The following is a 25,644-nucleotide window of genomic DNA, read 5'->3' on the forward strand; positions in this document are numbered from 1 at the left end:
CATTCCTGCTTTGAAATGGAAAAGATTCACAGAAAGCAGGCAGTTTAGGGGCTGCATGGACTCTGGTCTGAGATAGGAGACAATGCTTGAGGGCAGTGGGCGCGCAGCAGGGGCATTCATTGGAGAGCCCGCTGTAACCTAGCTGCTGGGAAGGGCAAGGACTTTGTGCACCACAGAAAAAATGCACGGCCTAGAGTGCAAGACTGCCCTGCAATGGCAGGCTCTATACTGGGTCACAGAGGATATGGTTATGGACACAGGGCATCTGCAGCCTGTAGATATGGAACACTTAGTACAGGAGGATTTAAAGTTCAGAAAGGTTTTGATAGAATGGATATAATTCTATGGATATTTGATAGAATGGATAAAATGGATAATGGAGAATGCTTCCTCTTAGTGTAACTACAGACCATAATAAATGATAGTCATCAAGAAATCCAATAGAAAATTCAGAAGAAACTTCTTTGCCCAAAGAGTGATGAGAATATGGGACTCACTATCACAGAGAGCAGCTGAAATTAATAAGATAGATACTTCTTAAGGGGAATAGGGAGAAGGGAACAGAGGGTCACAGTGGCGGATTTAGATAGGAAAAGATGAGAGGAAACTCAACTGGAGCATAAACACCGGCATGAATTGGTTGGGCCGAACAGCCTGTTTTGTGCTATCTGTGACAAAGAACAAAGAACAACACAGCCCGGGAAACAGGCCCTTCGGCCCAATAAGCCCACGCTGCCATTTTAATATTGTGAGTCCCCTCTCCACCCATGACCCTTGTCTATGCTTATGGTATTCCACATTGAGGGGAACTAATTTAGGGACAATTTATTACACCAATCAGCCTAACAGCACATCTTTGAGGTGTGGGAGGAAACCGGAGCACCCGGAGAAAACTCACGCAAGCACGGGGAGAATGTGCAAACTCCCACAGACACCGGCCCAAATCCATGTATCTGTACAGCAAACAGTGACAGTCACTGAGCTGTCGTGTTGCCCGTCAGATGGCCCAGTTTAAGCGTACACTAACGACATGAAGTACTAGGCCACTCTCGAACATCCAAGAGCAGCCGTCGCACGACCCATTGCATGTATGCCCCTTGTTGGACAACAAGGCGGACCAAAGCACCTATGGATTAAAAGAGAAAAACATCAATACCATGCACATCCTTATACAAACATTCAAGGGAATCCCCAGAAGCTCAAAAGTAACCATAACTTGGTTATGAGAAAAAGTGAACAGTTTAAAGGCAATGATGCTGGATTGGAATAGGGCAATGTTCAGAGTGAAAACTGGGCAGAAAGCCCAGTTAGTAAACTGGCTGATAGAGCAGCAATGGAATTCTTTAAATATCTGATAGATTCTTGTATATTCCTATAAATTAACAAAGCTTGCATCAAAGTTTGGAATTACATTGATAGAGAAACTTGCATTTAAAAGAAATGCATGAGGTCCAACAATTTTATATATCTATTAAGCAGGTGCCAGCTTTAACCAAGGCTGATGATCATTGTTTGATTTTGTTGTAACAGGAGCAAGCATCCTGGGTTTGTCAGTGTGAGGAGGGAATGGTGCAACGACTGGAACAGGATTTTAAGATGACTCTACAACAGCAGAGCTCCCTTGATGAGTGGGCGTCCTGGCTTGATAACGTAGTGAATCAGGTTCTGAAACCACATGAAGGCAGCCCCAGCTTCCCAAAGGCCGCACGCCAATTCCTGCTCAAATGGTCTTTCTACAGGTTGGTAAAGGGACAGCTCCATCCCTCTGAGCTCTCTACATTAAACTCATTGGACAAGAGGGAAATTGCAAATGATCCTGGATAATATTTGCAATTAGGCTGAACCATGACAGATGAAAACCCATATTAATAAATGCTATACATTGGAAGGGAAAGATAGCAGGCAGGCTTGAGAGTATCAGACTTGCTGGGGAAGAATCAGCAGGAGGTCTGGGAGGTGGATAGTGTTTAGTCAGGAAACTCAGCGCAATGTAGCAGTTAAGGGAGTTGGTAGAATATGGAGTCATGTTTCAGGTCAGAAGACTGAGCCAGGCAGCATACTGAAGCTACATGCTGCTCTGGTAAGGTTGTACCTTGAGGCCTGTCATCAACGCAGAAAGATATCAAAACAGTGGAAGAGTAGAGAAGAGCTACTGGGCAGTGCCCTAGGTGTGGAGTTATGAGGGAATGGTAGGGCAACTTTTTAGATCCAAAGGAGCCAAACAAAGAGCACTCTAATGGAATTGATCATTTTGTTTTTTATGTTAAAATGGAATTGAAATAATTAACGATGAGTATTACAAATGACTAAATGACAAAAGGCTGAAGCTATAAAGCCCTTCTTCACATCATGACCAATACCTGAAACGTTCTTCAGCAAGAGTGAAGATAAAATTCAATCATTTAAGAAGCAATCAGACACTGAGGGGATTGGACAAATTGTAGGATGGTCAGATGAGTTAGATGGGCTGAAAGGCCTCTCTTGGGTACTTAGTGACACGAAATGATTCAATGATGCTGGAATGGAAATAATGTTGTTAATATTCAGGAGAGGGTTGTGATCTTGAAATTCAGCTTGATTGCTTCAAAGCAGTGCTCTGGAATGGAGGCACATGTGTGTTTGAGTGGTTCGCTGAAAGTACACCCTTCTAATATCAGCCAAAGTCCTTATATACAAACAAAACGAGTGAATTGCTAAGCATCTGCTTCTAACAGTTCAACCTCAGAAATTGCAGAACCCCATTGGAACTATGAAAATGTGATACGAGGTTTTATAGAACTTTTATAGAGCCAAGAGGCGGGATTTTTCCATTCTGTCCATGTGGAGGGCAGGTACAGCAGATCTAATGGAGACCAAAAATTCAGAAAGCAATTAGCAATGACACAGCTATTTTTGGACAGTTATGCAACTCCCGTCTCCCAGTCTCTGCTGTGTCTTTATTATGTTCACAGTAACCAGCCTCCTCCACCATTCAATATGATCATACTAATTCTCTATCTCAACACCATTCTCCCGCACTCTCTCCATGTCCCTGGATGCTTTTATAGACTAGAGATCTACTTCCTTCTTAAATATATTCAGTGGCCTCCACAGCTTTCTGTGGTAGAGAATTCCACAGGTTCACCACTGTCTGAGTGAAGAAATTTCTCATCTCAGTCCTAAATAACCTATGTGATATCCTGAGACTGTGATCCCTTTTTCTAGAACCTCCAGACAGAGGAAACAACATCCCTATATCCAGTCTGTCCATCCCTGTCAGAATTTTATACATTTCAATGAGATCATCTCTCATTCTTCTAAGTTCCAGTGACTGCAGGCCCAGTCGACCCAGTCACTTATAGGATAATTCTGACATCCCTGGGATCAATATGGCAAACCTTCACTGCACTCCTTCTGAGACCAAACCTGCACACAATACTCCAGCTATGGTCTCACCAAAGCCATGTATAACTGCAGTAAGACATCCTTGCTGCTGTTCTCAAGTCCTCTAGCAATGTAAAGTTTATTTATTAGTCACAAGTAAGGCTTACATTAACACTGCATTGAAGGTAACGTGAAATTCCCCTCGTTGCCACACTCCGGCGCCTGTTCGGGTCAATGCACCTATCCAGGTGAACGTCGATATACCATTTGCTTTTTGAACTACTTGCTGTAGCTGATGCTTGCTTTTCGTGGTTGATGTACATCAACATTTCCCAATCTATCATCCTTTAAATAACACTCTGCCATTTTTTTTCTCTGTTTGAAACAGGATAATATCCCATTTATCCACATGATACTGCATCTGCCATGTATCTGCCCATTCACTCAACTTGTCTAAATCATCTTGATGCCATTTAACATCCTCCACGGTGGCACAGTGGTTCACGCTGCTGCCCCACAGTGCCAGGCACCTGGGTCCTGACTGTGACACTACATTCTGCACTCTCTCTTTCCTTCCCTATGTACGGTATGCTTTGTATAGTGCGCAAGAAACACCATTTTTCACTGTATACCAATATAAGTGACAATAATAAATCAAATCAATTCCGCCTTTCGGTCACTGTCTGTGTTGAGTCTGTACGTTCTCCCTGTGTCTGCGTGGGTTTCCTCTGGGTGCTCCAGCTTCCTCCCACAGAAGATATGTGGGTTAGGTGGATTGGCCATGATAAATTCCCCTTAGTGTCCAGGGGGACTATAGCAGGATAAATAGCTTGGGCTATAAGGATAGGGCCTGAGTGGGATTGTTGTTGGTGCAGGCTTGATGGGCCGAATGGCTTCCTTCTGCACGGTAGGGATTCTATGATTCAATGAAAAGGAGGAGGAGTGAATAAATTTCTAGCATCCAATGTAAACTATCCTCTTGATTTTATTTATAATGGTAGTTTCAAAATGTTCATCCTTCTTCCACCTGAACAGATCTCCTGCATTCTGTTATTTGTTGGTGTTTTTTAAGTTGCTGAAGTGATGCTTTCATTTTAGTTCCATGGTTATTCGTGACCTGACTTTGCGAAGTGCAGCCAGCTTCGGTTCGTTTCATCTTATCCGATTGCTTTATGACGAATACATGTTTTATCTGGTGGAACATCGTGTAGCCCTAGCGACAGGCGAGACTCCTATAGCAGTGATGGGAGAGGTATGTAAGAATCAGTAATATTTATTTAATCAAGTGTGTTTTATTGAGGATGGAAAATTGTATAGTGTTACAGGGAAAGGGCAGAATACAGTGAATTACTCTTTCAGAGAGACAGCACAGACATAATGGACCAAATGGCCTCCTGGGCTTTAATCGTTCTAGGCACACAGTTTTTCAGTTTATTTGGGGAATAGTTATGAAAAAATGTTTCATTTGTTTTTACGTAATGTATAGAAATCTAAAATGTTCCCTAAAACCATAAAGTAAATTGGCAGCAAAAGTCAAAGAAGTTGTAGCATTGTAATCAGGTGTGGAGGTGACCACAGCATTGAAAAGGGTTTCAGTGATGGACGGACTGAGGCAGGGGACAACGCCCGAGTTGTTAAATAGAACATAGAACATTACAGCGCAGAACAGGCCCTTCGGCCCACGATGTTGCGCCGACCAGTTACAAAAACAATGACCCACTAGCCTATACCAATCCCTTTTCGTCCATAAACCTATCCATAGATCTCTTAAACGCCCCCAAACTAGGCGCATTTACAACTGCAGCAGGCAGGGCATTCCAATCCCTCACCACCCGTTTAATGGGTTTAAACAGTCTTAGTTTTCACAGTTTTCTCTTCCTTCTCTTCTGGTCCTTCGTCTTGCAGTCTCTCCGCCTCCGTGCGCCTCTCCTCCGCCATTTTAATGACCAGAGAGGCACATCCCGGGGGTGGGAGGTGACGGGTTGGGAGATGGAGAGGTGGGGTTGGGAGAAGATGAGTTGGGAGTTTGAGGGGAGGATGGCACTGGGATGGGGGGGGGAACCTGAGGATGGGATTGGTATGAGTGGGGGAGGGAGAACTGCAGGTGGAAATTGACCCCATCTCAAACATCATGTTGTCTTTAATGAAGACAAGGCATGGTGCAAGGACAGGACTTGGGAGAAGTAAAGACGTTAAAACAAAGGCAGTGTTTTTATCTGTATTTTCTGAAGGACGGTTTTGGTGACAGGGGCATAATATCTGTGGGAATTGACATCCTCACATTCCTACACTCCGGACCTGCTATTGAGGGATATCCTGCCCCTTGTGCACAAAGTTCCCAGGTCAAGGATTGACTTGTTGAGTCACACAAAGAGCAGTGGCATGTCCTGTTCAAACGCCTTCCTCAAATCATGGGACATCTAACAGCAGCATGTCGTTAAATTGTTTGGGAGCTATTGCTCAGTTTAAGTTGAAAGGCAAAAGTATGAAGCATTCTGCAAGAGACCTGAATCTGGAGCAGGTTGACAGAGAGTTCTGATATCATTTGTTCTGTTTCTTCTAGTTTGGTGATCTCAGTTCTATATCCCCTCTACAAATGGAGAAAGGTAAGAAGCTGCCTGGGATCTCCCTGCACATCCTGTTTTCATGATAGTAGATCTGTAACAATTTATTTAACCTGAAGCTCTGAAATAAAGGCAAGTGTTAAATGTTCATTCAAAAATGTATTGTAACCTTCAGATTTATGCTTTTACCCAAATGTATCAGTTATTTGTGGATAATTGATGGAGGTTCATTTTAATAGTTTACCTGAAGTAGCCCTACTGTATAAACACATAAAGGAAGCTGGGTAGAAAGAGAATTTAATAACTATGTGAGGGAAAAAAAATGGTTTTCAAAGTCATAGCCTAGCGTCATCCAACGCAGGAAAGGTGCTTCAACCCATCGAGTCTGCACTGACAATAACTACCATGAAAGCCACGCGAATCCCATTTTCCTGCACTTGTCCCTTGAATAGAAACATAGAGCAGTACAACACAGTACAGGCCCTTCAGCCTTCAATGTTATTCTGAGCTATGTCCAAACCCAAGATCTAGCTATCCCACTCCCTATCATTCTGGTGTGCTCCATGTGCCTATCCAATAACCGCTTGAAAGTTCCTAAAGTGTCTGACTCCACTATCACAGCAGGCAGCGCATTCCACACCCCAACCACTCTGAGTAAAGAATCTACCTCAGACAACACTTCTATATCTCCCACCACGAACCTTAAAGTTAAGCCCCCTAGTAACAGCTACATCCACCCGAGGAAATAGTCTCTGCACGTCCACTCTATCTATCCCCCTCTCATCCTCCTCCTCTCTAAAGAGAAAAGCCCCAGCTCCTTCGATCTTTCCTCATAAGACGTACTCTCCAAACCAGGCAGCATCCTGGTAAATCTCCTCTGCACTCTCTCCAATGCTTCCACATCCTTCTTATAGTGAGGTGACCAGAACTGAACACAATATCCCAAATGTGGTCTCACCAAGGTCCGGTATAGTTGCAGCATAACCCCACGGCTCTTAAACTCAAACCCCCTGTTAATAAACGCTAACACACTATAAACCTTCTTCACAGCTCTATCCACATGAGTGGCAACCTTCAGAGATCTGTGGATATGAACCCCAAGATTTCCCTGTTGCTCCACATTTCTCAGAACCCTGCCGTTGATCCTGTAATCCACATTCAAGTTTGTCTGACCAAAATGAATCACCTCGCGCTTATCAGGGTTAAACTCCATCTGCCACTTTTCGGCCCAGCTCTGCATCCTATCCATGTCTCTTTGCAGCCTACAAGAGCCCTCCACCTCATCCACTACTCCACCAATCTTGGTGTCATCAGCGAATGATTTGATGTTTGATTAATGTGCTAATTTGATCATTTCTGGCCACATTGCTGATCAGGGATGGAATTTACAATCCAAAATCTAACTTTGGCAGTTTGTAACTCTGCTTTAAATGAATTTTTGAACAGATGACGGGAGTGGGATGGAAAGTGAGGTGGATACTGATTCGAGAGGAGTGAGTGAGCCACCTGTCAAACGGGAGCGTGTGGACCTTAACCATTCCCTTCAGGAGCTGGACGTCTCTGCGCATCAGGAACTGATGAATTCAATATAATCTGATTGGACTGAAACATTTGAAACCTCCAGTGAAACACTGTTCTAGGACAGTGGGTCAGAAAGACTAGCCCAACCTCCAGACAATGGCTGGAGACCACAGAAACTAAATGTACAGGGTTCCCAGATTAGTCCCGTGTATCACATCTCCAGCCCTCAGTAGCTGTCTGCAATGGTAGATGATGTGACTGACAAGTCATCAGGGCAGTGACGATCGCAGGACGAACAGCCAAACGAGTCCTTGTCCACTGGAATTAAATAGCTGGAGCTGCTTAGTGGGCAGAGTCCAAAACAAGTAGTTTGCTGTGACCATTAACACAGACAAAAATGGTTTAGGTTTTTTACAACTCTATTTCACAGTTATGCTTTATTTGTTATTGCAGAACTAGTGATGGGAAAGGCAAAGGCAGTTAGGAACTAATTTGAGTACAGCAGAAAACTCGGTGTTCTATTTTTGTAAATACAAGAAAAGGTTTACTTTTTTAATTGTTTATGTATCTTCCCCACTCCACTGCAATCCAGAGGCTGACAATAACACTGCAGTCTTTCTTCAGATGTGCTCTCTGTGTTCCTTTTGTCCAAAAAATGAATCTGCATGCGTAGGGAGGTGCCCATGGAGTGTGGCTGACTCCCTGAGAATCAGACTCCTGTCAGTACAGGGCACAGCACACCAGCAGGAGAACTCCTCTGCTGCCCCTGTGCTGACTAGCTGCAGGTAGAAGATTAGTCGGCAGAGGGTGAAATCTCGCTCTTTGAGCAGTTCACTTCCTTCAGCTGGGAGACAGGCAAAGTGTAGCTACAGTTTCAGCTACTTCTGCTTAGCAATGAGCATGGAGTCTGAGCTGGATTAACCTAGCAGTTTTCTCAATTGCCTTCAATCTTAGACACTTTGGTTCTTTCTGACTTACCAGCTCCAGCAAACTTTTCTCAGCATGCTGTTACTTACTGGGGAAAATTGCCTTATTTGACCCATTTCCTGGTTAACAATGAGCCTAGCTAATCAATACATTAGCTAGTGACGAGTTAAATGCATGCCTTTATTGAGGTATGATTCCATTTCGTGCATCAGGGATACCAGTACATGCATTACACTGTGCCTTAGGGAAAATACTGGGATATTCAATGAAATGTGCCTGCAATGGTCTGAGACCCAGAGACTGTGAACTAACTTTTCAAACCTGACACACACACCTATTTTTATTACTGATGGTTCAGTAACATCAAACATATTTCTTACAATTAGAATCACTAAATATACAAAGGAACCGAAGACAAGTACCTTGTACGCTTATCCCTCCAATTGTGTGTCTTATATTGCAATTTTAAAAAATTATTTGATACAGTCCTTAAATGGAAGGGAAATTGGAGTTGAGGCCAGAGCAGATTCTGGTGTATTTGCTCTTAAACAGGCCGTTCTGTTATTGATTTTTGATCATTAACCTGTCTGACGGCAATTGAGACCAGATATGATAATGTCACGGGGACTCGGGAAGAGGGCACAGCTTTTGTGTGGCTTTTTGTGTTCAAGTTTTCTGTTGAGTACACAGCTCCTCATCCAGCCATCATTTTTACTGATTGCGATTGAATCAATTTCACAAAACCCAACCATCTGACTGGGGCAGTTGACCCAATTTACATACAGTGCTCCCTTCGAATGGGTGGGAAAACTAAGTTTTGTAGTCCTGTGGTCTGGGTTTTCTGACTTTTTCCTGTCTCCGTTTCCCAGGTGGATTAGTTCCGAGATGCCCCATTCTCCCTGTGGGGAGCTGTGTTTATGGATTGGTGCAGCTTGGGAAAGTTAGGCTTCATGGTTGGGGATGTGTGGGCCACACATATAGGATGCTGAATTAACCTTATAGTCACAAGTGCACTTTTAGTTTATTATAGTTGTTGAACATTGAGCTTCTTACACATGAGTTTTTGTGAAGCTGCAAATAAAGACTTTCTTGTACATTTCTCTGCTGTCCAAGGGAGACATTTTACAGGAGAGGTGTTGGTGCATCACGGCTTAGTGTCTTATTGTTGTAATCATGAGATCACATGGAAAACTGGCAACTTTTAATGCTTTGAAATGACCAGGTTTGTGTCCAATCTTGTCATTTGATCTGCCTGCAGACGTGTATGTTGGTGCACATTCTGTCACTGTTTCAGCCGCTGCCTCTCACCAATGGGCAGTGTTGCCACTTACACCTGAAATTTCAAACCAGAATCATGGAGTTTAGTCTCACCATATGAAACTTCTCAAAACTTTGATCCACCATTCATGCACAGTTCTGAACTTAGTCATGAGGTTTTAACAAATGTTCTGGAAAGCCATTGGAGATTGTAAACTGATGGTTATTCTGTCTGCGTAACTGACTGATTGTGTTAAATGCAATGAATAAAACCTTTTACCTTTCTTCTAAATCCATAAATGTACAAGGATACATCCAGATCTGAGGTTTCACATCGACTCTTAAGATGGAGGTGAACTACATTAGTATATTTGAGGTGAAAAGCTATCAGAATGGTCTGTTCCATTTATAGAGGGGAGGGTTTAACATGTGCATTGTGGTGGTTTAACAGGAATCTGCTGCTCTAAGTGGATATTCACATGAACGTCTGGCCCAGAAGTTTTGTTTTAAACCAAAATTTATCTTTAAATGTCCGATGTTTCGAATCAATTCTCTACAGCTCAGGCTGACAAAAGATGAATTCGCTGTCATTTTCCAGGGAATTGTTTTGTGTCATCACTTTTGCTTCAGTTTAAAAAAAGCTGTTTGAAAAATACACTGATGTAAATTTTTTAGATGTATTCTCTTTTTTGGTAAAACCAAGTGCTCCCAAAATAGGCACTCGTTCTTTGTTTTTTTTTACCTCCCTTTGCCGAGGCGAAGGATTTCTGTGTTGTAAACTTCTACTTTGTGTAGTGCACAGTTTTGCAATAGAGCAAAAAATACCCAAACCAGTTGGCAAGGGGTTACTTTGCAAAGGTTAAAAGTTGCAGGATCTTGATCATTATGTGATAAGTGCACAATATTTTTGAAAACAGTGATTCATGTGGCATGTTTCTTGGTTCAGTGCACTCAGCTTTTCTGGCCATTCTGGTTTTCTGGAGACATAGGAACAGGTGGAGACTATTCAACCCCTCCATCGTACTAAATTAGATCATTGCTGACTGACCGTGTCTTAATTCCATTTACCCTCCTTGGTTCTTTATACCCTTTGTACATTGTCCAACAAAGACCTACCAACCTGTTAATGCTTTGAGCGTTGTGCAATAAAAAAAACACCTGGGGTTACTTCAGCACTGCACACTGCTGACTTCTGCATCAATATAAATGTAGCCACAGTAACCTGTGCAGTCCACATTCCTGCTGATGTGCAGTAATTCTCACTGCCACCTTGTGGGCCTGTCCCTTTCTTTATGTGATGACCGGCACATAGTTTGTTAGCCCAAGGCTGCTGCTGCTGCTGGGAGGCTGTGTGTGGTTTCACACTTGAACTTGGGGCTTCACGCAGCTGACTGACACTTTGGCCTGCCCCAGGTATTACAGCTAATATTGCAGCATTTCTCTGTAACTTTCTACAGTCAGACCTGTGGACAGAAGCTGATTTAAAGGTTAGACTGCAGCAGAATTACCGGCAGGTAACTGAAGGGATGTAACTTTACTGTGAGATTCAAACCAGTGCTGGGCGTTATGTAGTTTCATTCTGATCAATGTTTTAGTCCAGCTACAGATAACACATTAACCTCACCTACTGCGGGACGGAGCTGCAGTACCAACTGCAAACTGTCTGCAGCTTGTTCTTGATGGGCTTCAGTCAGACAAATTAACTGGGTCATTTCCTCTACTTCAGTATCCAGCACTCAGGCTGAGACCTTCCACAGTCACTGTGCTGAAAAGCCTGAGTGATCTTTACTGCTTATGCAGAATGACACATCAGACTGTTCTTCCCAGTTGATTAGTTCCATTCATTTTATTACAGTGCTCTGGAAACTTTTTCAGATGTTAAGCAACTGAAATGTGACCGAAAATCATTCTATTTCAAACATTTAAAGAAAGGGATGGGGAGCAAACATTTCTGGGACACCACAGCTTGTTACAACACCAAGCCTCAGGATTGTGCATAAGCCCACAGGTGCCCTTCTCACTGGACCTTGCCTCATTAATTTATCACTGAAACATGCACATTGCACAGCTGGAGATAGCATTAGGGTAAATCTTTACTCCCTGTAGCAGTGTGTCTTTGTTATAAACTCAAAGCCAACATGAATATTGTTGTATTTATGCAGCACCTCTCCTGCCTCGGAATGAACTGATTCATTGTTGAATTATCAAAGCAAGTAAACCTGAGTTTTGTCAACTGGTCAATTGGGGTGCCTGAATTAGTTTTAACTCCTGTGTTCTGCATTGTCTCATTGGGATTGGGGTTGTTTTAAGATGTATAGATTCTCCTGTTTGCATATTCTTTGTATTTTAATTTGTAAAACTAGGAATTGATTCCACAGGTCTGTTTTTATTCTTTTCATGTAGTTTATCATATGAAGTGACCTTGGTCAGTCTAACTTACAAGATGAAACTGGTTAGGGTTATCTGTAATATGTGTATAAATTGATGTAAAAAATGAAATTCTAACATTTTGTGCATTGTGATTATTATTGTTGGTTTAAAGCTTTCCTGAGATTTGGTACAAATAGAATCGCCTAAAGAAACTTTCTGGAGTTTTTGTGTGTTGTCATTTATAAATTCTGCTTCTGATACTTTGCTTTCCAATGTTCCTACATTGTTCTTTTTGTTTGAATAATTAACCACTTGACAAAAAGCAATTGATTTAGCAGCAACTCTTAATAATTGCATATCTAATGTCAGTGGTTTGAGAGTTGCCAGGGGGATGTAGAACTCTTTCTCTCCTACCCTGAGACATCACCTTGCACAGCTTCCAGTCAGGCTCCATATCCATAGAACCCTACAGTGCAGAAAGAGGCCCTTCGACCCATCGAGTGCACCAAACACAATGCCACCCAGGTCCTACCCCCATATCCCCAAATCATATCTGCTAATCCCTCTAACCTACGCATCCCTGGACACTAAGGGGCAATTTCTTAGCATAGCCAATCAACCTAACCGGCACATCCAAACCACATCCGTTCAATGTTCAATCCCCAGACTCTCCTGTGGATCCCAAATCTTTCATCATCAAGAGTTTGCCTTCACCGTTTAACATTGAATCTTACCATTACAGGGTCACGAAGGGGCAAACCCCGAAAGCTTGCGAGTTTACTATCAAATAAATCGGTTGGACTTAAACCTGGTGTTGTCGGACATTTTACTGTGTTTACCCCAGTCCAATGCTGGCATCTCCACATCGTGGTCCAGAGCCACAGCAATGTGGTTGACTCTCAAATAGCTGAACGAGACAGTTGTATTCAATCAGATCGGATAAAAAAAATCAAACCAGTCGGATCACTCGACATTGGCCAAGGAACCAGAAATGACGGCAGCAAACCCAGCCCCATGAACCCTCAAAAGTTTAAACAAATATCTGGGCACTTGTGTCAAAATTGAGAAAGCTGTCTCACTAACTAGTCAAGCAACAATCTTACTTAGTTATACTCATGGAATCATTGCTGGGATTCTCTGGTCTCCTTGTGGTATTTCTCTCTGTGGTGGGAGACAGGATGCTGTTGGCTGGCGGTGGAACCTTCTGGCTTTGCTGCTGTCACTGGGATTTCTCATCAATCCCACCCCACGCTGCTGGCAGAAGCCACAGGGTTGAAACAGAAGACCCCACCCCATATTTTACAATGTCCTACGCAGCACCATCACCAGCCCTGAATATGTTCTGTCCCAACAGGAGTGCCAAGTGGGTGATCCATCTTGGCCTCCTCCTGAGGTCCCCAGCATTACAGATGTCAGTCTTCCTCAAATATGATTCACTCCACTTGATTATAGACATAGCTGAAGGTACTGGATACAGGGTAGAGGTGGAGAGATTCTTCCCACTCAGAAAGGACAGTAGGACTAGGGGGCACAGCCTCAAGATAAGGGGGGGGGGGCAGTTGAGAACAGAGTTGAGGAGGAACTTCTTCACTCAAAGGGTGATGAATCTCTGGAATTCTCTGCCCGTTGAAGTGGTGGGGGCTGCCTCGCTAAATATTTTTAAGACGCGGGTAGATAGGTTTTTGGTAGGCAAGGGAATTAAAGGTTATGGGGAGAAAGCGGGAAAGTGGAACTGATCCACTTCAGATCAGCCATGATCTTATTGAATGGCGGGGCAGGCTCGAGGGGCTAGATGGCCTACTCCTGTTCCTATTTCTTATGTTCTTCAGAATCAGCACAAAAACAGATATGCTAATGTGGATGCTACATTTCCAATATTTTAAACCCGCTGGTCAGATACAGAAAGACATCTGGTTTCCAACTCCCATACAGCAGCTTCCAGAGAAAGATCCACCCCCAAACAGCAGAACTTCAAATGAAGAGATCCATTTTCTAGCAGACCTCAGTCTCCAAATCAAGAGACAGAGACACAGAGATAATTACCTCTCAAAGATTCCAAGCAGCAACTGACCTGATTTTTGTGTGTGGAATCATAAAGTCATAGAGGTTTATAGAATGGAAACAAACCCCTCAGCCCAACTTGTCCATACTGCCCAGTGTTTACCATTGAAATAGTCACAATTGCCCATGTTTGGCCCATATCCCTCTATACCAATATTACCCATGTAACTGTCTAAATGCTTTTTAAAAGACAGAATTGTTTTTGGAGGTTCCACTGAGATTGCAAACCCTTGGCGTGTCTACACCAGAAGGAAGGTGGTGCCTCTCTGACCAAGGGCTTGGAGACTGGACTTTTGGGCATTGAGCCAACTTGGCCAGGACAATATCCTGTGTAGACATGACCAGGGTAAGCACAATGTGAGGGTTTGAGTCCCTTGAGGGTACAGCTAAGGATTGGGGGTTGGACATTTTTCTGAGTTGGCGTCCCTGGAGAACCGTGGTCCTGGTTTGAGTGATTCCCTAATTCCAAATCCATTCAGATGGTTTTGCTGTTATATCTGATAGCTCTGAGCCAGATCATCTCCCATTGCTCGAATTGTGTTTTAATCCTTTGTTAGCCTTTTCATTAGTCCTGACTGTCTTGTCTGTGTTGGTTTTTTGTCTGTGTGTAACTGTATCTGAGGCCAGCTAGCAGGATAGAACAGATCCCCTGTTTGATCCTGGGAAATTTATTACAGAAGGTTCGTGAGCTTCTTCCCAAAGGGAACACTGAGTGTGTGAGTGTGTGTGTGCACCATGGGCAAGAGAGTGAATCACATTCTGAAATGGGTGACGTGGAGACAGGTTAAGAAATCTTTTCAGAGCCTTTAATAGAGACCACTGGGAGAGTTTGGGATGTTTGTTAAAGAGTAGAGGAACAGGTAAGAGAGAGAGATAGTCTGTGTATTTCCAGTGGCGAATGGATGCAGAAACGATTGGATGAGTCAATGAAAAGAGGTTTAGAGAATGTTAGAAGGTCTGAGGAACTAAGGAATTGTTAGCGAGATGTTAAAACCAAGATTTTGGTTCCACAGCTTCTCACAACAACAAAAAAAGTCCCTTCCTACTGAACAGGATGATGAAGATTGCTCACCCCCTGAATCCTCCTTCAGCAATTCACAGTCGAGTCCAACGGAGGCCACACAAACCACGCCCCCCCCCACCCACCTCCACATGGGTCAACACCCCCGCCCATGTTCCTGACAGCGGGGATCCCCCCCCCCCAGTACCGGTGAGACAGTTGCCCCCTCGCTGCCTTTCCTGGACCCCTGGGGAACAGCCTGAGTTTTATTTTCTCCAGACTGTATTTTAATAACCAGGATTCTAAATATTCATGGGTAGAGGATACACAGCAGGTACAGGATCCTGATAAGGATGGATTATGTAGAGAAGTTTCCCTCAGTGTTTATGAATTGTTTGGGTATTTCTCAAAACACTGCGATTCCTGTACCGAGGGTTGCATCCTGATCTGGGGAATGATTTGTGTTGAGTGGGAGGGAAGGACCTACCAGAGCTTCTCCAGCACTCTGAACCCTTCAATAACAGAAGCCAAAATGGAGAAGTTACAGAGAATGTGTTACAGAGGTGGAGGCCAGGGGCTGGGGATAAGCTGGTCAAGTACTCTCCATTCACCTGACGAAGAGGAAAACCTCGAAAGCTTGTGGGTTTACTAACAAATAAACCTGTTGGACTTTAACCTGGTGTTGTCAGACTTCTTACTGTGTTTACCCCAGTCCAACACCAGCGTCTCCACATCAAGGCAGCCACACCAGTGCCTGTTTCCCCTGCGGTTTCCGGGGATGTCGGTCCTGGGACTGTATCCAGATATCTTCAGCCGTGCCACTCCAGTTTCCCCGACCTCCTGCACCCCCAACAACTCCCTATACCAGGCATTTATAAATGTCAATATGTGACTGCTGCTTAAATTATTGTCAAATTTACTGGTATAATTTGCTGTGTAATATGATAGCATTTTTTGCTTGTTTTGATTTTCTTGGCCTTGCTGTGCTGTTATCAGTACCCAGTACCATTTGGAATATAATTTCCATTCGCCGGCTGCCTTTATTCTTGCAACAATAACTCTGTAGGGTTTATGGAACTGTAATTTAATACAGCTGGTAATTAATTTTGTTGATTAATTTAATTCTCGCAGTTGATGTTTGTAATTTTATCTTTTTCATGTGTGAAGAAATGTTCATAAGTGTTGTTACATTAAAGACCATAGCTTAATGATTTACTGTAAGGAAAAATCTGCAGTCATCTGGGGGAGGGAGTCACGTGGAATCGTTGTGGGTGGAGATAAGGAACAGTAAGGGGAGGGAGACACTGGTGGGTGTGGTCTACAGGCCCCCAAATAATAACTTAGAGGTGGGGCGGGCTATAAACAAGCAGATAAATGATGCGTGCAGGAATGGAGCGGCGATATTGATTGGTTGACCCATGTTGGACGCGGTGGGCTTGAGGAAGAGTTCTTGGAATGCTGCCGGGATAGTTTCCTCGAACAGTGTGTGACGGAACCAACGAGGGAGCGAGCTATCTTAGATCTGGTGTTGTGTAACAAGGCAGGAAGAATTAGGGATCTTGTTGTGAGGGATCCTCTTGGGACAAGTGATCATTGTATGGTTGAGTTTTTGATGCAGATGGAGGATGAGAAAGTAGGATCCCGGACCTGTGTCCTCTGTTTGAACAGAGGGGAGTACGATAGGATGAGAGAGGAATTGGCAAATGTAGATTGGGGGCACAGATTGGTTGGTAGGACGGCTGAGGAACAGTGGAGGATCTTTAAGGAGATCTTTCTTGGTGCTCAGCAGAAATATATTCCAATGGTAAAGAAGGAATGTAGGAGAAGGGATAATCAGCCGTGGTTATCGAAGGAAATAAAGGAGAGTATTAAATTAAAAGCTGATGCGTTCAGAGTGGCTAAAAGTAGTGGGCGATTAGAAGATTGGGAAAAATTTAAAAACAAAGAATGACTAAGAAGTTGATAAAGAAAGGAAGGATAGACTATGAAGCTAAACTAGCACTGAATATAAAAAAGGACAGTAAGAGTTTTTACAAATATATAAAGAGGAGGATGCTGGCTAGGGTGAATGTTGGACCCTTAGAGGATGAGAGGGGGGATTTAGTGGTGGGAGGTGAGGAAATGGCTGAGGCCTTAAATAAGTTTTTTGCCTCGGTCTTCACGGAGGAGGACATGAATAGTTTGCCGGATATTAAAGATAGAAGGAGTTGAGGGCCTGAATGCGATTACTGTCACTAGAGAGGTAGTGCTTGATAGACTAATGGGACTGATGGTGGACAAGTCCCCAGGATCGGATGGAATGCATCCCAGGGTTCTGAAAGAAATGGCAAAGGTGATAGTGGATGCCTTAGTGATTATTTACCAAAATTCGCTGGATTCCAGGGAAGTGCCGGAAGATTGGAAAACGGCTAATGTTACGCCGCTGTTTAAAAAAGGTAGCAGACAAAAGGCAGGGAATTATAGGCCAGTTAGTTTCACGACTGTAGTTGGTAAAATGCTTGAATTGGTCAAAGAAGAAATAGCGAGACACCTGGAAAAGTCCTCCCGTTAGCCCTATACTCGACACATCTGTTATTCCTACCAAAGTGAATTACCTCACACTTCTCCGCATTAAACTCCCCATAACCCTTAATTCCCTTGCCTACCAAAAACCTATCTACCCGTGACTTAAATATATTTAGCGAGGCAGCCGCCACCACTTCAACGGGCAGAGAATTCCAGAGATTCACCACCCTTTGAGTGAAGAAGTTCCTCCTCAACCCTGATCTAAACTGCACCCCCCTTATCTTGAGGCTGTGCGCTCTAGTCGTGCTGTCCTTTCTGAGATGATTAGATGAGTTCTGATGGTAACTTCCAATGCCCACAACTGGTTTCATATATGTTGACTGATTCAGGAACCATTGTGTTTAGCTCAATGTAAACATCTTCTCATATTCATTTTTAGGTGACACTGTCTTTATACGCCCCATTTGTGAACTGAAATCCCACTCACCCAATGAAGGGGCAGCACTTCGAAAGCTAGTGGCTTCTGCTAACAAATAAACCTGTTGGACTTTAACCTGGTGTTGTGAGACTCTTAGTGTTTACCCCAGTCCAAAGCCGGCATCTCCACATCATGACTATTGAGAGAAAATTCAGCCAATGTTTCAAATCTGGGTGTTCTTCTTCAGAGCTGTCTTCAGAGAGACAGAGGCCGGGGAAGCCTGGGGAGAGGGAGGGAGGGGATTAACATTGGAATTGGGCAGGATACATGTTGGGGCCCAACTGAGGTTAATGCCAGAATCTGAGAGGGCAGAGGGTAAAATGTCAGAATCCAGGGTGGTAAATTAACCCTCAGGGTTAATGTCGGAATGTGGAGGGGGGGGGGGGCGGTAAATGTCAGGAGACTCGGGGTTAGTGTCAGAATCTAGTTCAGTCTGGACAAGAGGTTAATGTCTGGAATGCTCTGGTCTAAAGTGAATTGCATCATTATCTGATGATGGAGGACTACAGGGAGAAAACTAGCATTGCCACAGCAGGCTGAATGGCCTCTGCTGTAACTACTCTATAATTCTTTCAATGGAAAGAAAATGGAACTGATGCAGATGGAACAGAGACGTAGACACATTATAGACTAATGTTACAATAGTGGATGCTTCCAGACATTGTACATCATCCGAGTGGTGATTCAGGAAGCAATCTGAGATTGTCTAACAAGGGAAGCAGCAGTGTCCAAGTTTCCAGATCAAAATGAATTGGGAAATAGCAATTCCAATCTGTTACAGTCAGCATCAGAACAAACAGAAAATTGGACTCAAGTTCAGTGGGATAAATAGTGTCTTTCCCACAGCAACTTTTCATGTACTCCAGAATGTTGGTTTGTAGATTCCCAGAAAGCTTAGGCTAAATGATTTAAACTGGGCAAGATCACAACTCACAGCAGGGTGGTGGAGGCGGCTGAACCAGTCAGGGTGGATCGAGACGACCGAATCAGGATTGAACCTACGTGAAAAGTTACAATTAACACCATAGCAAACCCACCCCTCTCAGACACAGCAAAGAAAGGTGCATAAAGTTCAATTTAATCCAATGTTACATTGGGATTTTAATTCATTACTGACAGAAATCAATGTTTAATTCAATTATTAAAGAACAAATCAGTTAACAGCACCAGTGGCAACTATTAAGTCAATTAACAATTCAAGTAATGAAAAGGCTGGACCATATTTTCACTTTTCATCACAACACATTGAATTCAATCTTCCTGCATTCCTGCCAAAGACAGAAGCTGAGATGTAATGGTCATTGAGCAGTGCATGAAGGAGATAACTCACAACAATCTCCTTGATTCAAATCAACATCTACTATCTCACTAGATTCAGTGAACAATTTAAGTGCAATTCTGGAACAGATTCATGTACGTATGCAGCAAACAGTTTCTTTTTATACAACAGTGTAATTAGCTTATCAAATGTATTCTCTGGAGCTGATGGGTGGCTGACATGTAGCCAAAGATTAGATCCTATGTCAGTTTTGCTCTGAGGTTAAACTGCAGGAGGCAGAGTGGAAAAGAATTTGGGGAGTGAATTTACTCTTAAAGTTGGCCATGTGGATTAGTCACCTGTTTATTTATCAGCAACCTCTGCGGGAAATCAGACACTGCTCTATAAAGGGCAGTAAGTTTAAAATTATGGCTGATGAGGACATGAGGGTAGATGGATGGAAAGGTGGATGGATGATAGAGAGAGAGAGATTAGGCCTGAAGGACAAGTCAGTGACTAATGGTGATTTTGGTGGATCAGATAGTCTGGTTGTGTCAGTAGACACATGACAAAGTGGAGTGTGACTGGTTTGTATACATTTTAAACATTACATTTAAAGAAAAAACCCGCCAGTTTTATTTGGTGTTGCCGATATCAAGATGAGGGGATTGACCAGAACTCAACAGCCAGTTGCTGGCAGAAGCTAAAATTCAACCCAAGCAAAGTGACACTGTTTTCTATCGGCAGCTGGGAACGGGAGGGATGGCCACGATCGGCAGCTGGGAACGGGAGGGATGGCTGGGATCAGTTTCTGGGAATATGTGCAATGTCTGGAATCAGTTGCTCTCGGTATGGGAATCGCAGGCACGAGCCTGTATGTATTTTATTAGCAGTTTGATGTCAGTGCAGACCACCAGCATGTACGACACAGAAACCCTTTTCTAACCAGCAATAAATGAACCGTACAATTGATGCCACAATTACATCCAGTTCTACAAAATTATCCACAACTGGGGGAAAAATAAAATCAGAAATATTCCTGGCAAAGACAATCCTTTTCCACAAATTATTGATTGAAAATAATTGCTTACTTTGTGAAGTCTGATTGAAGCAGGAACAAAGATGCCAGTCATTTATAGTGATGTAAAGAGACAAATAATTCTGCTACAGGAGCTGACACATCCTGCTTTTTACATCACTGACCTATCATGTCTGGTGTTCAGGAAATAAATAATGACAAAACAAAAGATGAACACTGAATGTAAGTAACCAGCGTTTTATGTTGGCGAAGTCTGTGCTGGAAATAGTTCCTGCGGCTTTATTAAGAGTCTGCTATTTACACAGTGGCAAGAACAGAGATAAACTTTATTCCAGGGCAGATATAGAGGGGGACGTCCCAGCTGATTTTAGTGCAATTCCTACCCTAGACAAGGGCAATGAGTCAGTCATACAGACAGCAGCAGCAACCCAGCCAAAGGACATCTTGATGCTTCTGGTGATGTTGCTTTCCTGTTTATGGAGTAGGAATTAGGCCCAGTGACAGAATACAGCCAGTCCATTGATGAACCATACTGAGCAAATTAAATGTGTATAATATACTTTCAGGGAAATCTGAGAACAAATGGCAAATGGACTCAGGCAAAATGTAACAACTGATAGTTTAGCACAGCTTGCAATTTGTAAATTCTTACCAAACACACAAAAAATCTTGGAAAAAATATTTTAAAATGGTAAAGAATGAAGTTAGCTTATTAAAACCCTTTCAAGTCTATTCAATTTACAGTTTTAAAAACAGTGCTGGTTTGTTACATAGCAAAAAAAGCAGGTTAAATGTTTCAGACGTCTCTGCAATGCTGAAAACCAGCAAAACAAGGAGGTGAGAAAAACATGTACGCCAGTCAGAGGAAATCGAGACTGGCCTCCAGAAAGAGACATCCTTCAATGATGTTGAAGAACCATCTAAATTCCCCAACTTCCTGAGATCAACTCTTCCATATTAGAACTAACTCCCACTTCTAAACAAGTGCAAGTTAATCTTTTAACCCTTCACTTTTTAACATCACTGTTCACCCTACAGGTGCTGACTGACTTTGCTTGGCTGTTTCAGAATTCCACATTTCTGTACGATATTTCACGCCATCTTTCTAAACCCCACCCGAGTCAGAATGAAGTGTCAACACCTCTGCAGCAATACTGTGACACTTTCCCCTTTCTAACCCAGGTGTCAGCTAAGCCTGTCCACTGTAGTGAAGATCCTGGTCCTGTGGATTATACCGAGTATTCATTCTGCTTACATTGAAACTGAACTCCTTCACAGTGCTGAAATTCCATCACCTTCAAGTATAGAATTCAAACTTATTCTTGTCTTAAAGCAAACTTCTTTTTAGCATAATTAAAATAGTCTCAAATTGTTTGAAAATGGTCACGTTCACCATTACTTAATAATTCCAGCAAGGTTACAGAATTGAACACATCCTTGTTGAGTCATTTAAAATCACTAACAATCTGAAGCTGAAAGTACAGGAGCAGGGATGCCCCCAGACACATTGAGATATTCCTGTTAATGTGGAGGTCCTTTCTAACTTATTAATATTTTCACCTTGTAACAGAAAACTCCTTAGCAGCACTAGGCAAGTGGCAAATTAGGTTTCTAAAGCTTTAGCCTGGTTCACATTTGAACAAATTTCCCAGCTACTGAAGTTTTACCAAGTACCTGTCCCAGGATTTCAATCAATACCCTCCAAATCCTCACCAATAATCTGTGTAGTCACTAAACCATGTGAGGGAGGCATGTCTCACTCCGAATTCCACAAACACATTGGGAAATAAAGAGACAATATCTAGCTATAAACTAAACCCATGGCAACGTCCTTAAATTTCCAATTCATACCCAAGTTCTACAGCAAATGTCAACTTCAATATTAAGCTAATACCCGTAGCGAATTTTAACGGAGTTAATACTTTGGGAATGTGTCTAAGAAATCCCAAATCTCTCTAACGGCAGCAGTTTGTAGTTGGGTTAATAAGCTCTGTCAGCAGATGGAAGGTTTGTATGTGTTCAATGACAGTTCCTGGCTATGTCCCAGTGAAGTCATGGCCAGTGAGGTTATTGATGGAATATTGCTGAAATCATTTTTTGGACACATTTCCTTCGCATCAAAACAATACTTCCCACAAAATTTACAAATAAATACCAATGCCCTGAGCAATAAAATTAATAATTAACTGGATAAGGCTTCACAGTCATTTCACCAACAACATTAACCGCAGGAATCTCTGCTGCGATTGGAAATCCTGTTCTTGTAACGGACAATGTCGGACCTCTTCCTCTTCACACTATAGCAAAGACCTGGGAAAACAAATGAGTGTCAGGTGAAAATCAGCTGAATCAATAAGGAACCTTCACCAAGTATCAACATGGCACATCTGCAATACAATTCCACCACATCTAGTTTGTATCTCACAGGCTCACTGTTAATTGGTTATTATTCTCATCATTGAACTGGGTGCTGAGTCAGATCTAAAATCTGCTACCTTTCCACTGATCTCCAATTCAAAATCAAATCAGATTATTCTGGATTAACATAAACCACTATCTTCAAAATTTCTGCTTTAGCAGAATCTGCAAAATTCCCATTTGAACCTTTCAAGACTGACATTTCACTACAAACTGTCCCATCGCTATTCCAGTAACCCTGAAGGGTGAGGGATCCGAGTGAAAGACTGCCTCAGCAATATTGGAGAACTCCAACAAAACTGCACAACATAGGAAATCTCAGCTAATACTAGAGTGGGGATGGACTACATAAATGTCACAGAGATGAGAGTTGGAGCCATGTTATCCATAGTGACAAAAGCTGTACATTTGCAAAATCCCCAACTACAATTTCCCCAACATAAAACATTGAAGCTTTAACCAACTGAAGAGAGATCCCGTCACGGTCTGTGTCACAATGAGTCCTCTCAGTGATCATTAACTCTGGGCATAACGATTTGGTTCAAGTCAGTACGAGAACTCCTTTGGAACCATTTTATTTTTAAATGTGAGCAAGGCAGGGCTTGTCCTTTTGGAAGGGGCTCTACGTGTAGAAATAGGAGATCTTTACTGGCACACAATGTTATCAAAGGCAGGACAAGCTAGATCACACAACAGATCAGGCAGCACCAGGGCAGGTTCATATCTCAGTGCTTCTGCTGATCACTGCTTCAGATTTTGGGCGTTCGGTTTTTTGAAAAAAATCTTTTGCAAGTATTTAAAATAAATGGCACCACTGTTTCAGTCTCAATGTCACAGAAAGGGCACATGGTCCTCTATATCCTCATCCTCAGAAACACGTCAAGTCCCATCTGTTCTGCTTTTTCCTGGCTGCTATAAGGAAAAGGACAATCCATGTTGGATACATCCAGAAGCTCACCGGCCAGCAAGTAATTCCCAACACTGTTGATGCAAATTTGCTTAGTGCCAGTCCCCACTATTGCTCTCTCATCAATTCTCAGATCCCACAATCAACATTCCCAAACGGATAGGACAGCAGGATATTAGTCACTTCACTCAAAGTACAACACATCCTTTATCCGCTGGCAAGAGAACAGGGAGGAGATGTTTTCCCAGGCCTGTCAGGAACCCGGAGAGTTCACCCACTGTGGGTATCGCTCCTGCCTGGGTCAGAAGGTGGTCAGTTCATGACCAACTCACATTTGAACACAAACTCTGTGCTGACACCTCAGTGCAGTGCTCAGAGTGCTGCTCTGGCCAATGAGATGTTAGACCAGGTCTTTGCGGGGAGAATTGACAGGTACCTTTCTGACACTGCAACCGTGACATTTCAGAAGAGCTTCAGTGGATGGAACTCACTTCAGATACGAAGGACCCCAGACGTACAGGGTCATTTTAGAACAGTCCCGGCTTCTCCTGCAAAGTGTCTGTTGTCTCTGCAGTTACTCCACAGTATGATGTCTGAATTCAGACAGTCGCTATGGGAATTAGTGGGGTCACATGCCACTACTGAATAATTGTGATTGCAAGTCCCCTTTAATTTGCCTGGTTATATTCGGTTTATCTTGTAATGGATTCATGGTGCTGGATGCATTACTGCTATTGGAAATTAATACAGTTACAGTAAAACTTACTGCTGAGAAATGGTATCCATTCTCTGCCCATTACACATCATCGAATTCTCCGCATTGAGGTGGACTGGGGAATAGCAGCGGGAGGTTTTGACACGCCCGATTATCACTCTCCAATGCACGGAAGCACAGCACATTACAATACCAATCAGGACCACTGCAGACAGATAAAAAAAGACAAGACGTCAAAGAAGTGGAAGTGGTGGACACACTCGGCCCAGGTTTACGCAATCATTCTGTACAGAAATGTCTGCTGAGAACGTTATTCCCCTTCAGGTCTCTAACTCTAGGTTTACTTAACCTTCCTTCAAATTGTACTAAAATAAAAACAAGCACCTCCAAGTTTGACAAAGTCTACAATCATTGCAGGAAGAAAACTTTCCCAGCCCTCAAATCAGTTTATCAGAAGAACATAAGAAACAGGAGGCCATTCAGCCCCTTGAGCTCGCTCCACCCTTCAACAAGATCATGGCTGATCTGATTATGGCCCCAGCTCCATTTTTCTGCCTGTACCCCATAACTCTCGACTCTCTTGCAGATCAAAGGTCTGTCTAAAGGAGCTTCAAATATATTCAATGACTCCAGCTTCTCTGGAGAAAACTAGTAACCCTCAGGAAAAATTCCTCCATGTTATCATCTTAAATGGGAGACCACTTCTTTGGAAATTGTGCTCTCATTTCTAGATTCTCTCACAAGGGGAACATCCTCTCAGCATCCAGCCTGTCAGGCCTCCTCAGAATCCTATTAGACCCTGTGGCTGAAACTGTCCACATCCGTCACGGTATTATTGTCCATCTCTTAACCCCGTCCTGCCGGAAGTCTCGCCCATACCTCCGTTACCTACACACTCAGTCACTCCTGACTGCCCTCCCAGTATACAACTGTGCCTTATCCAAACCATGGCTCTCTGTACCCAATTCTAAACCAAGCTCAACACGCACAGCAGTTCCTAGAATCTAGACAGTGCAGGAGGCAGCCCTTTGAGTCTGCACCAATAACAATCCCATCCAGGCCCCATACCCACAACCCCACCTATTCACCCTAGACACCCTGACACAAAAGGGGCAATTTAGCATCGCTGGTCCACCTAACCTGCACACCTTTCGACTGTGGGTGGAAACCCAAACAGACACATGGAGAACGCACAGACTCTGCACAGACAGTGACCCAAGCTGGGAATCGAACCCGAGACCCTGGAGATGTGAGACAGCAG

General features: G+C 43.1%; 2 protein-coding genes across 3 annotated transcripts in view; one reads left to right on the top strand and one right to left on the bottom strand.

Moving 5' to 3' along the window:
* LOC145358877 (DNA-binding protein RFX2-like) overlaps nucleotides 1-12,205 on the top strand; it is a 116,977-nt gene extending 104,772 nt beyond the window's left edge. For both annotated transcript variants that reach the window (XM_080213238.1, XM_080213239.1), the window contains exons 14-17: nucleotides 1,531-1,739; nucleotides 4,462-4,615; nucleotides 5,927-5,969; nucleotides 7,374-12,205. In XM_080213238.1, the coding sequence (XP_080069364.1) occupies nucleotides 1,531-1,739; nucleotides 4,462-4,615; nucleotides 5,927-5,969; nucleotides 7,374-7,519 (552 nt within the window). In that variant the 3' untranslated portion in view covers nucleotides 7,520-12,205. The remainder of the gene's footprint in view (nucleotides 1-1,530; nucleotides 1,740-4,461; nucleotides 4,616-5,926; nucleotides 5,970-7,373) is intronic.
* A 6,918-nt stretch (nucleotides 12,206-19,123) lies between these two features.
* Nucleotides 19,124-25,644, bottom strand: part of LOC145358690 (low-density lipoprotein receptor-like) — a 52,636-nt gene continuing 46,115 nt past the window's right edge. The window contains exons 12-13 of the mRNA XM_080212913.1: nucleotides 24,435-24,588; nucleotides 19,124-22,653 (exon numbers count right to left, since the gene is read on the bottom strand). Of these exons, the coding sequence (XP_080069039.1) occupies nucleotides 22,641-22,653; nucleotides 24,435-24,588 (167 nt within the window). The 3' untranslated portion in view covers nucleotides 19,124-22,640. The remainder of the gene's footprint in view (nucleotides 22,654-24,434; nucleotides 24,589-25,644) is intronic.

The sequence above is a fragment of the Carcharhinus amblyrhynchos genome, chromosome 26 (assembly GCF_965287045.1).
Source record: "Carcharhinus amblyrhynchos chromosome 26, sCarAmb.v2.hapA, whole genome shotgun sequence".
Classification (NCBI taxonomy): domain Eukaryota; kingdom Metazoa; phylum Chordata; class Chondrichthyes; order Carcharhiniformes; family Carcharhinidae; genus Carcharhinus; species Carcharhinus amblyrhynchos.